At 36.4% G+C, this 14,199-nt stretch overlaps 1 protein-coding gene across 1 annotated transcript; it reads right to left on the bottom strand.

Moving 5' to 3' along the window:
• Positions 1-3,069: 3,069 nt before the first annotated feature.
• LOC120546567 (interferon-induced protein 44-like) lies at positions 3,070-13,619 on the bottom strand. The gene is made up of 7 exons (XM_039781554.1): positions 13,207-13,619; positions 13,074-13,107; positions 5,940-6,135; positions 4,781-4,939; positions 4,480-4,651; positions 4,260-4,360; positions 3,070-4,121 (listed from the first exon to the last, which is right to left on the bottom strand). Exons 1-7 carry the CDS (start codon positions 13,274-13,276, stop codon positions 3,969-3,971), a joined length of 885 nt encoding a protein of 294 aa, XP_039637488.1. The 5' UTR covers positions 13,277-13,619; the 3' UTR covers positions 3,070-3,968.
• Between the last annotated feature and the right edge of the window lie 580 nt (positions 13,620-14,199).

The following is a 14,199-nucleotide window of genomic DNA, read 5'->3' as shown; positions in this document are numbered from 1 at the left end:
TGCGGCCTCAAGGAAAACAAAACAAACAATAATAAGCCTAGTCACTCTCCTCAAATTCTTGTGATGCCGAGGTCACCAGAACTGATACCCGTGCTGCTGCGCTTTTCCACAGGTCTATAGTGGATGAATTGGCTTCGTTAATCCTTGCTAAACAAACCCAATTCTAAAAAACACAACTAAAATGTAATTTAGAATGTCTGGAGGAGCTTTAGATTTCCCTACCCTTAAAGTTTCTAGAGCAACTGCAGAATCTGAATGGATGATGACTTCTCTAAATCTGGCTTCCTTGATCCACCATAGAGCCCATAATATTTCCATTAAATCAGCAGTGAGAACAGAGCTTCCATTAGAAATGCATTGGCAAATCTTTACCCAAACTGCTCCACATACACCCCAAACCCAGCTCTCCCACTAACTTGATCTCTAGATGCATCTGTAAAAACAATCAAAGTGCACTCACTGATTAAATTAAGATATTCCATTATTTTTGGAGTCACCTCCGGCTTATCTTTTTCCTGAAGAAAACCAAGATCAATATTAAATTCCAGCAGGACCCAATAGGGCATAGCTAACCATCTTGTATGCTCTACACTACATTACCTCTCTGTTCCAATCCCAGCTTCCTAGCCCCCTGATTTACATTGACAAAACAATTATTCAGTGTGCCGATGTGCTGCAATAGCAGCAATCGGCAGAATGACCATTATCCCCCATACTTCATATTATTCCGCCACATTTTTGTTCCACTACTACTCAAGGAGAGTTGCCAACACATGCACACAAAATACATAAAAACGTGTGTAATGATCGGGAATGGTGTGCTATGACCTGTTCTAAGAGATTTGCCACGCGGTTTTCACGAAATCGGCAAAAACAAATGCAGCAAAATGTCCCATAGACTTTAATGTGAAATCTTCGGGAAATCGTTTTACATAGCTCAAAACAACCCCTCTTTGGGGCCATACTGTATCGCCAAACTTTAATGTAGAAAAATAATTAAAAGTTTAAACCAAAGACAAGACTTTGGCCTTTATTGGACTGAATGGGCATTTTGATATCAAACATGGTTTCTACCAAATCACAGTTTATGTATATGTCCAGTTTTCAGACCGTTTCAGATTTTCCAATGTGTGTGTATGTGGCCAGAATGTTGAGAGCCAGAGGGGATGACAAAGGGTGAAGCTGCAGTACGATCCTCTGAAACTTTTCCAAACAAATTGCTCTCTCCCCTACAGTTTTCACTCTTCATACATCATGGTTGGTCAAAATGTAGGAAATTTTGTTCTGGCCGCAGACATATGCGAATATGGAATCCACCGGACTTAAACTTTTGGTTCTGTTCATACCAACTGCCGATAGAAACAATGAAAAATAATAAATGGAAGGACGCAGACAGTTCCCTGTTTGTTACCTGCTCTGTGTCATATATATTTGACACCACAAACAAAAACTACATAAATGTGTTCACCAGACTTTTATCTTTCTTGTGATGATAATATTTTTGCTGTTTGGACCCACAGTTTTTGAATTACAGAACAAACTTGAGAGGTATAATTATCATCAAATGGACATTCTTTAGGGGAAGACAGAGGGTGAAGCGGCATTATGATTCTCTGAAATTTTTCCAAACAAATTGCTCTCTCCCCTACAGTTTTCACTCTTCATACACCATGGTGGGTCAAAATGTAAGAAATTTCCATTTTTCCAATAATTTCTTTCCATTGTTCCGACCTATCAATAACCCAAAACATTCCCTTTGGTTCTACAGCTCACCAGTCTGGCGATATTACAAAAATGCCTAACCCCAACCAATCATGCTGCTTTGTAGGGCGGGTCTTGGCGTGGCCATGGTGGGATTCGTAATATTGTCGGATTTGTCGGATCATGGCTCAATTCAAATGGGATCAAAACATTATTTGTCTCTCTCCCTTTCACTACGTTCAAATGTTTCCGAATAAAGGTCCCATGGCGATCCACTGGAAGTTACAGGAATTTGCAAGTTTGAACCCAAATGCAGATAATCTGATGAAAAGGCAGTAGGAAGATTCAATGATTTATAAGAAAATGGCTTACACACAGAGTTCAGAGGCAGGTAGGTGATGGCAGCAAAATAAATAATAAAAAAAACAGGAACACTTCTTCGACAAACTAAACCACAGGGGGAAAACAACAAAACGAAAAACCTTTACAGGGTGAGAGAACGATAAACAAAAATTTGAGATACACATGGGAACACAATAAATACACAATTAGGCTATGTTCCCACATTTCTAAGATTGTTGTCCAAAATTAGGCCCTATGTTCCCACATTTCCTTTTTCATAAATTTGTATCAGATTGTATCCCCCTAACCCTAACCCTAACAAATGTTGTGGGAGGATAGGGCTTAAATTGAAGGGAAATGCAGGAACACAAGACCTAATGTCCTAGAAATGTGGGACAACATAGGACCTAATTTTAAGAAAAATCTTAGAAATGGGTTTGCATTTCTTTAAACCAATCACAATCGTCTTGGGTGGTGCTAAGCACTGGACGCAGCAACGGTGGAAGGAACTTGTTTTGGTGGAACATTTGCACCCCACAAAAGAAAACTCCACATCCAATATTAAATGAAGTTAACTGTTGACACAATACAGTAACGTGAGCTATTTAAATTAGCTGATACATGGTTAAACCTGATTGGCTCTTACCAGTGTATCTCCGTGTGTACTTCGTCCACAGCAATCCCACCAGTCATTCCCAAAACGTCCCAGTTAGAGAGGAAATGACCTAAACATATTCTTGTAAATCTTTACAGTCATTCCCCGAAACAACCAAGCAGGCCTGACTTGTTGCACAATCCAAACCTAAATTTGGCATTTTCAGCATGTAGCTTGCTATTTCGAAGTTTGTTGTTTCCCGAAGAATGACACAGAGAATGTCACACACAAAAAGCAGAAATCTGGCAATTATCCTGGAAAGGAACTTTCGTTGACCCAGATTAGCCTATTAATACAGATATTAGATTGATATTAGACCTAGGAAGTGTTGCGTTTACTTGAGTTTTGAGGTAAAGAGAGGCTTGGTCCAATGAAGATTAACAAAAAGATTTAATAAGAAAATGACATGACAAAAACAAGTTTTGCGCTGCAGCGGACTGAAAAGATGCTTCTCCCTTGTGGATTCACATTTTACAGTCCCAAACATTTCTAAGTTTCACAAATATACTCTCTTGAAGTTGTGGGCGGTTCCTTGGATGAAAACTCTCTCCATTGGTCCGTTGTCCCCCAAAAGAAGGCGTTATTTCCAAATCCATGTGTTTTGAGGTTACTTCCGGTCACAAACAAGATCCTAACATGTGGGTGTCACCTCTTTTCAAGCTACATGAATAAACATTCTTTTGTTCTAATCTAGTCTGCACGCCAGCAGGGGTTGGCTCCAAGAAGGATATGTGGAGCAGCAAACGAAAAATTAGCCTTGCCAAGCTCAGTTTGAGTAGCTTATGAAATACAGTCAAAGATCCTCTATGTGGAAATGAACTGTAATACATTATTCTTCCACAGGATGGAGCTGCAGCAGAAAGCAAGACAAATATACATAGATACTGTATATCTATGGAAATATACATTTAAATGTGTTAATTTACAGTTATGTGGTCATAGATAGAACAAATCTACAGAGTCACACTGAGTTTAGATTGTTCGACTGAATAACACATAACATAAATCCCAGGTGGAGGCTCAGAGCTGTCCTGAGGAAGCTCTCTTGAATCACTGTCCTCAGAGGTACAGCTAGACACTGGCGACAGTTTAATGAGAAACGTGTATTTTCAGCCATCATCTAATAAAGGCAGGAGTTACAGGGGCTTTAAAGTAAAACACATAAATATGGTGCTATCAGGAAAAAGTAGTGAATGACGAATTAATGTCACAGATTGTTATTTTGACATAATGCAATACAGCGTTCTTATGCTGTGTTTAAAAATATGTCTCAACATTCAGATTGACCCAAGTTGATGATGTCTCTCAGAGCGCTCAGGATCAGTGAGTCAATGTCACTGTTGAAGTTGATTTCTTCATGGTAGTTCTTCACAGGGAAGATGCAGTTCATGGGATAACCCACCGCTGCACTGAACTCCTCCATCTACGTTTAAAACAATCACATCTCAGAAAAAAATACAGCTCAGAACAAATGAGAGCTTTGTGCTAAAATACTGAAAATGTATTACATGACAGTATTTCTTTTCTCTGCAAACTCAATAAATGACAAATAATATAATACCTTTTGCTTTAGTATCTTGCTCTTGTAGACATTCTTTACATCATTTTTAATCTCCGGACAGATCATGTCAATTTTGGTGAGAATGGCCACTTGAGGAATACCTGCAAGGAGAACATAAAGCTTTAACATGAACCCATTAGCTTCTCTCATGTCTTCCCTGTACCAGAGTGGCCTACATCAATCCCAAAGGGGAAATAATAATCATAATTTCTGCTCTCACCCAGGTCAGAGGCCTCATCTCTGATGTCCTGCAGTGTCTCTACAGCTTTAGGACTCATCTGAGATACTGTGCTGGCATCAATAACACAAACCACAACGTGCACTTTGTCGTTGGCAGTTGGGTCTCGGTTGTAGTATTGATCCTCCTTTGATATCTTACTTTCAGGATTGAACTGGAAATCAAAGTAAAATCAAGGATGACAATTACCAGGATTATTATAATGTTAAACAGATAACAATAGTTATTTAAATTTTTTTAACCTAAATAATGTTTGTTGAAAAAAATGCAGTTTTAAAAGTACCGTGTAACCGTCTCTCACACGTCCCTTCATCGCCTGTTTGATATTCTTCACATAGACTTTTCTGCGTCTGTTGCTGTTGCATTCCAGCCCCATGGTGTCATTGAAAACCAAAGAGCAAAAGGTGTTCTGTCCATCCTTTTGGATCTTGTAGGTTTTGTACTGTGAACCACATATAGAGAAAAGTGCAGTTATTAAGCATGTCCTGTCTGGTCCAACTTGTGCTGTCTTGTTGTGTTGCTGCAGGTGCTTCTGTTCAGAGCACAGACTGTAAAAAGAATGGACAAAGAAAAACTGATTATATTCGGGTTATTCTGGTTAAGGCTGAAGAAACAATGAAAAAAGAATCTATTTATTTATATCTATATTATTGATATGCATTTTCATTTTGTATAATCAATCAATCAATCATTTAGTCATAATATAATAATAGCAGCATCGGCAATATTAGTAGGCTTTTCTAAAACTCACTATTAAACCCGAACCACTTCATAAACCTGTCACTAGGTACGGACAGGCAGCGAGGCTTCAGATATCATCAATGAGGTCATTTGTCTAAAACGATACAAGCCTCGATAAGCACTTCGAGGACAACTTACTGGATTTCTCGACACACGCTATGAAGCTTCGACACAGAACATAACATCACTAGACGGCAGCCTAATAATGTCTAGCCAACTAAGCTATCTATCTAGCATTAGCTGGTAACTTTAAGGGAAAGTTTGAAGATTTATGTTCTGCCGTAAATGCAGATGAATGGTGGCAGTACCGTCAGGTCCGTGTTTACCCGTCGGTAAATCTCCGCTGGATGACTGACTTCAGAAGGGTTAAAAATCGGCAACTTTCCCATTTTGGCGTTTAGCTTAGAACAGCGCCATTAAACCATAAACAACACAGGCTTGACCTTCATCCTCCCTAGCTCCACCCTCTCATCCAAAAATTGCCACGCCTTGTTGCAAAAAAAAAAGATGGCGAAGCCCATAATGCCAAACTCGAGACTTCAAAATGGCAGTCCACAAACCAGTGGGTGATGTCACTGATGCTATGTCCATTTTTTTCATACAGTCTGTGGTTCAGAGCTACATTAACTTTAAACACAACAGAAGAACTAGAGACACATCAATACTTAAACTGTATATTTTACTTTATACTTTGTTTGTACCTTTTTGGTATGAGTGTAGCCAGAGATGTTGGCCACCTCAGCCTTTTTGGACATTCTGCCTTCTACGACACTTTGGACAGAGTTGATGAAACTGGACTTTCCAGCTCCAACTGGACCATGAAGAAGTATCCTGAGCTGCTGCCTGTCAGTCTGAGGTTTATAGTCCTTCACATACTGCAGATCCCTCTGTTTGTCTCTGCTCAGGGAAGGAAACATACATTATATCAGATTTTCTTAACACAGACAACAAATGTAAATTACTCAATAGATTACTGTTAAGGCCCTGACACTCCAACCTGATGGCCAACCGTCGGCAGAAAAGGCAGTCTGACTGATCAGTCGGCCCCCCCGAGGTCCAAAAAAACCCAACTATTAACTTAATTAAACAGATATTTTACTGATAACTAACAACTAAATGATAATTAATGTTTACTAAATATTAGTTATGCTATAATTTGTTATTTTAACAGCTTGTTTGTGCTCACATCATAACATTTCTATATATTATATTAAGTATTTGTTAATGATTAAGAAATTGTTTATAAACCATCAACCAACATTATTTGGATGTTTATTATAAAGCTGAATCTGATGAATATAATACCTTGTTAATGGTTAATGGTTAATACTTATCAACATTGTTAGGATAATAAAAATATATAAAATATATAAAAATATTTATTTCTTTTATAGATAGCCAAATAGAATAATCATAATAATAATAATAATGTAATAGGGCCAATGAAATGTTACTTGATAATTTATAAACCTTTTATTAATCATTTACTTATTATTGTATTAGTTGCAACTTTACAATAGCCAGCCTTATAATGTTTATAGATGATTTACAAAACAATTATGAACAATTAACAAAGTATTAACTATCTAAATGTATACACTTATTTTATATTATCCTAATCTATTGATAGAATAGCATAAATTACACTACAACATTACTAGTAATTAGTAAACATTATAAATAATTTTTCATTGTTTGTTAACAGTAAAATAATTATTAAATAAGTTTGTAGGAAAATTAGTATCAGTATTGTTGTAGAAATATTAGTATCAGTATTGTTGTAGAAATATTAGTATCAGTATTGTTGTAGAAATATTAGTATCAGTATTGTTGTAGAAATATTAGTATCAGTATTGTTGTAGAAATATTAGTATCAGTATTGTTGTAGAAATATTAGTATCAGTAATGTTGTAGAAATATTAGTATCAGTAATGTTGTAGAAATATTAGTATCAGTATTGTTGTAGAATATTAGTACAGTAATGTTGTAGAAATATTAGTATCAGTATTGTTGTAGAAATATTAGTATCAGTATTGTTGTAGAAATATTAGTATCAGTAATGTTGTAGAAATATTAGTATCAGTATTGTTGTAGAAATATTAGTATCAGTATTGTTGTAGAAATATTAGTATCAGTAATGTTGTAGAAATATTAGTATCAGTAATGTTGTAGAAATATTAGTATCAGTATTGTTGTAGAAATATTAGTATCAGTATTGTTGTAGAAATATTAGTATCAGTATTGTTGTAGAAATATTAGTATCAGTAATGTTGTAGAAATATTAGTATCAGTATTGTTGTAGAAATATTAGTATCAGTATTGTTGTAGAAATATTAGTATCAGTAATGTTGTAGAAATATTAGTATCAGTAATGTTGTAGAAATATTAGTATCAGTATTGTTGTAGAAATATTAGTATCAGTATTGTTGTAGAATATTAGTATCAATATTGTTGTAGAAATATTAGTATCAGTAATGTTGTAGAAATATTAGTATCAGTATTGTTGTAGAAATATTAGTATCAGTATTGTTGTAGAAATATTAGTATCAGTAATGTTGTAGAAATATTAGTATCAGTATTGTTGTAGAAATATTAGTATCAGTATTGTTGTAGAAATATTAGTATCAGTATTGTTGTAGAAATATTAGTATCAGTAATGTTGTAGAAATATTAGTATCAGTATTGTTGTAGAAATATTAGTATCAGTAATGTTGTAGAAATATTAGTATCAGTATTGTTGTAGAAATATTAGTATCAGTATTGTTGTAGAAATATTAGAATCAGTATTGTTGTAGAAATATTAATATCAGTATTGCTTGACATTTAAAGTTGGTGTGCTCGAGTTGTGTGCAGTCATAGAGGAAGTGGTTACAAGTTCCAGGCGGGGCACACTTGCACAAGGAATAGACTCTCACGCACAGAGAGTTAGCTTAAGCTTTCACTTTGGGACAATTAAAACATCATGGGGGAGTTTAAGCCATATAAACTTCAAACAACTTCAATATTTTACTACATATCATGAATGGTACTCCCAAAAGGTGTTATTTTAGATAGATTGTTGCTGGGCTATACGTCTCGGTGAATGTCTGTTAACAACTAATTGCCGTTATTGTGAAGCATGTATGAAGCGGTTATTGAAATAGCAGGCACTGTGGATGTGCCATTTTTATAGCTAGAACAGTAAGTTTTCCCATTTATATCATGTTTCTATTATGGAAAATGGTGTTTCACTTTACATAGGTTAAGCCACTGCACATCCAAATAAGTGCCCTTAACGACCCACAGCCCGTCAGTCTCCATAGGATAACATGGGAAAACTCGACCCCCTACCTGGTGGGCCCAAATATATTTTCATTTTTCTAAAAGTGCTTTTCCATGTCTCACCTCCATAAAGTATTGTATAAACACAGATATTGACATAATACTTAAAGGAACACGCCGACTTATTGGGAATTTATCTTATTCACTGTAACCCCCAGAGTTAGACTAGTCCATACAGACCCTTCTCATCTCTTATTGGGACTTTATCTTATTCACTGTAACCCCCAGAGTTAGACTAGTCCATACATACCCTTCTCATCTCTTATTGGGACTTTATCTTATTCACCGTAACCCCCAGAGTTAGACTAGTCCATACAGACCCTTCTCATCTCTTATTGGGACTTTATCTTATTCACCGTAACCCCCAGAGTTAGACTAGTCCATACAGACCCTTCTCATCTCTTATTGGGTCTTTATCTTATTCACCGTAACCCCCAGAGTTAGACTAGTCCATACATACCCTTCTCATCTCTTATTGGGACTTTATCTTATTCACCGTAACCCCCAGAGTTAGACTAGTCCATACATACCCTTCTCATCTCTTATTGGGACTTTATCTTATTCACCGTAACCCCCAGAGTTAGACTAGTCCATACAGACCCTTCTCATCTCTTATTGGGACTTTATCTTATTCACTGTAACCCCCCAGAGTTAGACTAGTCCATACATACCCTTCTCATCTCTTATTGGGACTTTATCTTATTCACCGTAACCCCCAGAGTTAGACTAGTCCATACATACCCTTCTCATCTCTTATTGGGACTTTATCTTATTCACTGTAACCCCCAGAGTTAGACTAGTCCATACATACCCTTCTCATCTCTTATTGGGACTTTATCTTATTCACTGTAACCCCCAGAGTTAGACTAGTCCATACATACCCTTCTCATCTCTTATTGGGACTTTATCTTATTCACTGTAACCCCCAGAGTTAGACTAGTCCATACAGACCCTTCTCATCTCTTATTGGGACTTTATCTTATTCACCGTAACCCCCAGAGTTAGACTAGTCCATACATACCCTTCTCATCTCTTATTGGGACTTTATCTTATTCACTGTAACCCCCAGAGTTAGACTAGTCCATACATACCCTTCTCATCTCTTATTGGGACTTTATCTTATTCACTGTAACCCCCAGAGTTAGACTAGTCCATACATACCCTTCTCATCTCTTATTGGGACTTTATCTTTTCACTACTGTAACCCCCAGAGTTAGACTAGTCCATACATACCCTTCTCATCTCTTATTGGGACTTTATCTTATTCACTGTAAGAGTTAGACTAGTCCATACATACCCTTCTCATCTCTTATTGGGACTTTATCTTATTCACTGTACCCCCCAGAGTTAGACTAGTCCATACATACCCTTCTCATAGCTGTGTGCTGTAACGCTGTCTGACGCCGCTAGCGGCAGCAGCCCATCACAGAAAATGCAGGTGACTGGTTCCAGCAATCCTACTGCTCCGAATTGTGACAAAAGAGACAAAATAACGCCAACATGTTCCTATTTACATGTTGTGATTTGTAGAGTTACAGCGTGTACAAAAAACAACGTAACATGAGACACAGCCATCTTTTAACCCTAAACAAACCGGGAACTATATTCTCAGACAGGCTTGCTGCAAAGCAAATCACTCCGCCCAAGTAGCAGAAGTACCTGAGCTTCGCCATCTGAGAATATAGTTCCCGGTTTGTTTAGGGTTAGAAGATGGCTGTGTCTCATGTTTCATTGTGTTTTCTACAACCTGTGACTCTACAAATCACAACATGTAAACAGGAACATGTTGGTGTTATTTTGTCACTTATTCGGAGCAGTAGGATTACTGGAACCAGTTACCTTCATGTTCTGTGCTGGCCTGATGCCGCTGGAACCGTCAGACAGCATTACAGCACACACGGAGATGAGAAGGGTATGTATGGACTAGTCTAACTCTGGGGGGGTACAGTGAATAAGATAAAGTCCCAATAAGAGATGAGAAGGGTATGTATGGACTAGTCTAACTCTGGGGGTTACGGTGAATAAGATAAATTCCCAATAAGTCGGCGTGTTCCTTTAAAATACATGGAGTTACAGCTGTTTCAACTGTCCCGACATAGACATATGTAGACATAGACATACTGTATGTAGCCATAGACATATGCCATTATAGGCTGTTTTGCTTCCCATGTAAAGAAGCATGCAATATGAAAGTCTGGGATTGTGGAGAACACTAAATGGTGTACTGACTACGCATTTAGTTGAACCTTTAAATGAAAAACAATCATTATAATCTAAAAAATGTAACCGCTAATGAAGTTTACTTTTGACCATCAAAACTTTTGTTTATCGCCTGTAACTCTGTGATAAAAGGAAATAACAGGAAGATATTTGGCTGATAGAAGGAGGTTAACATGATCTATGTTTTGACCTAAGGAAGTCCGTCTATCATAATTGCACTCGGAGAAAACTGGAATGTTTAATTCGTCCTGCGTTTCAATCGTCCCATCTCTCCACTAAGATAATGTTACATGTGTTGTGGAACAGTGCTAAGCTAGCTAGCTAGCTAGCGAGCAAGCAAAGCATCAAGCTAGGTGATTTAAATTACACAAGACGAGAGACCAAAATAACAGCGCAAGTTTGACTTGGCAGGTAGCGCGTGAATTTCACCACCGGATCAGTAAGTCTCCTCTTTATCCACTTTAATACATCATAGATTATTCATAATATTTTGTATAGATAATATTAATATGCAAAGTAACTAAATTACTAAACTAAAAATAGAGAAGTAAAACGTACAATATACAAGTAGGAGAAAATGTAAATACTCAATTAAAAGTACCTTCCTGTTAGGGTTTCGGCGTGTTGCCTTGTCTTTTGTTCTATTTCTGTTGTCTTGTTTGTGGATTTCTGTATGTATCCTTTTTTGCATATTTCTGTTGTGTATATTTCTGTTTAGTTATCTCCCGGTTCATTGTGTAGGTTTGTGTTTGCCCTGTTTTGACTGTGTGCTGTTTATTGTGTGTTTCTGTTTCCTGTTTTATTGTGATGGTCCGTTTTCTGTCTTGTCAGATTGTTTTGCGTCTATGTCCAACACAGTCTCACTCCCTACTCGTCAAATGTATGACACATGGTCAAGGACCCTGGCGTCAAGTTTCAACGAAAAAGGGGTACCCTTGACGTTATTTTTCGACGAGGGGGTCCGTCAGATAGACATTCATGTTATTTATAAGAAAAAAACACGCCCCCCGCCCCTTAACTCGGAATATTGATGGACACGCTCGGACACGCTGCTGTCCGCGCTGACGTACCGTCACCTGTTGGGACACAGATGTTGTCCGTACCGTCTCTGGTTCTGGTTCTGACCACGGGAACAGTGACGGGACAGCTTGCTTCAACGCAGCGTGATAACTCCTGAAAATAATGTCCATCTCGCAAATGTATCTGTCTCTGCAGTCATCTCAACCACTGAATACGACAACAGGAAATAATACTCTTTTACTTTTTACTCTTTTTCTGTGAAGAAATGTTTCGTGGTGCTAGTGAATTCTTAAAAAATCAAAACACCACTAAATGTTGCGTTAAAATGCGTAGTAGCTCACGTTCCTGAGATTGTAACAGGTATTATATTACTGAAATATAATTAGTAATGCGTTATATTACTGCGTTACAGCAAAAAGGAAGACATTACTGTAATTGTGTTACTTTTGTAACGTGTTTTATTTATTTATTTTTTTTGACTACTGTCTCATTCACCCACCACTCAGCATGGCTCTATGTATATATTTCTTATTATCTGTATTTATATTTTTCCATCTGTATTTATATTTTTCCATCTGTATTTATATCTTTTCCATTCCAAGTACTTACTTTTTCAATATTATTTATATTATGCTCACACTTAAATATAATTTATATATGGTTAATTACTTTCGCTGTTATGTAATTACATATTTTTCAATCTAATTTCACGTCAATTACTTACTTACATTACAGTATTTGTTTTGCACTATGGCCACTTCACTTTACTTAAAAACTTTTTATATAATGCCACTTTACATTCATTCAGTGTTTGTTTTTTTTTGCACATTGTCTGTTGTTTGTTTGTTTGTTGGTTTGTTTTTATTGTGGAAAAACTGCTGCTGTAATAAGTGAATTTCCCCATTGCGGGATAAATAAAGTATTATCTAATCTAATCTATCTGTTGCTCCCAACACTGGTAGCAACAACAAATAAGTAATTCATGCCCTCTGATATTTTTGGTACTATTGACTCCTCTCTCACAGTAGACCATGCTTTGCCTTTTTATGGAGCAGTTTACACTCTGGCAGAGCAGGGTTATATCAAACTGGAATAGAACTGTAGGGCAATGGAAATGATTTAATTTAGGAGCATGAATTGCTTAATTATGAGCACAAATAAGTAAATGCATAAAAATAAGGAATTCTAGAGCATTAATAAGTAGTAAGCAGGCATGCATTAGTAATTCGAAAGAACAAATCAGTAACAAAGTTCAATTTTAGGTGCATACTTACTCCCAGTCAATTGTCCTCCAAGGTTTACTGACAACTTAAAAAAAGAGTACAATACATGTTAATATAAAACAAAATCTTCCAACAGTTGTTTAACTTTGTATGAATGAGAACTCATTTTCAAAAATGATCTTACGAGGAGAGGGTGGAGGGGCAGGAGAGCTGAAGAATCCTTCCATTAACCAACTTTTAATGAAACTCCCCATCTTGCTGGAAAAGTCATAAATTATATGAATATGTCAATGGTAAATTACAATACAGCGTCAAATTCATTATTTACTTTCATACTTCTTAATATTGAATCAACTAAGTAAAAAGAGTTTGTTTTGGGGAAAAATTCATTGTAAATGTGTTGAAGTTGATTGGACGGAGCAGATAACTAAAAAAAAAGTTTAACTATTAGCACAAATTAAAGCTGAACAAAAAGCAGGCAAGAGTGTCTTTTGTTGATATAACAGCCACTGCTACAGTATCCTAGAGTGCTATGTGGAGTGTTGCTAATGATAAAACAAAGTGGTGAAGCGAGCTAGAGAAAGAACAGAGAGAGAGAGAGAGAGATATAAAAAAAAAAAAAAAAAAAAAAAAAAAAAAAAAATCCCTTTCTTTTTTCAATCCTACAAACATACAACAATACCAAGATTGAACATAGCCAAGAAGGTTTTATGAACTGTAAAGTATTTCATGAATGAAACTCAACCAAACACAATATAATGAACTATGAAATATAAAACTAAAATAACTATAGAACCTATAGAGTACCCCTAAAATTAAACCAAAAATAAGTAGAAATTTTACTTATAACAGGCGACATTATATTTTCCTAATACTATTCTGTAAACAATGTTAAATTCATCAATACAGAAACAACATTTACCATCTAAACATAAGAGAGCAAACTTTAGGGAAAGACTCATACCTACTGTTGTACTGGAGGCAAGTCAAAGGCAGAATGTGAGTTGAGGGATTATGAAGAGCAATTTATATACAACTGGCACTTTCACTTTCACTTGCAAGTAAACATGATCTGTCTCAGTGATGGAGGAGAGAGCTCTGATACCATCGCCACGCCTGCTTTAAGCTGCAAAAAAATCAATCTTTCCTCCTTCCTGTCTCTTGTTCATACAAGCAA

Source organism: Perca fluviatilis, chromosome 18, assembly GCF_010015445.1.
Source record: "Perca fluviatilis chromosome 18, GENO_Pfluv_1.0, whole genome shotgun sequence".
NCBI classification, from domain to species: domain Eukaryota; kingdom Metazoa; phylum Chordata; class Actinopteri; order Perciformes; family Percidae; genus Perca; species Perca fluviatilis.
This window is presented reverse-complemented; position numbering and strand designations above follow the sequence as displayed.

Bases quoted from the DNA above. Each gene is read 5' to 3' on its own strand.
- LOC120546567 (XM_039781554.1), bottom strand. From the start codon at position 13,276: ATGGGGAGTTTCATTAAAAGTTGGTTAATGGAAGGATTCTTCAGCTCT. The intron at 4,940-5,939 runs GTACAAACAAAG...TGTGGTTCACAG, and splicing joins GCTACACTCATACCAAAAAG to TACAAAACCTACAAGATCCA. The intron at 4,652-4,780 runs GTACTTTTAAAA...TTTGATTTCCAG, and splicing joins GTGTGAGAGACGGTTACACG to TTCAATCCTGAAAGTAAGAT.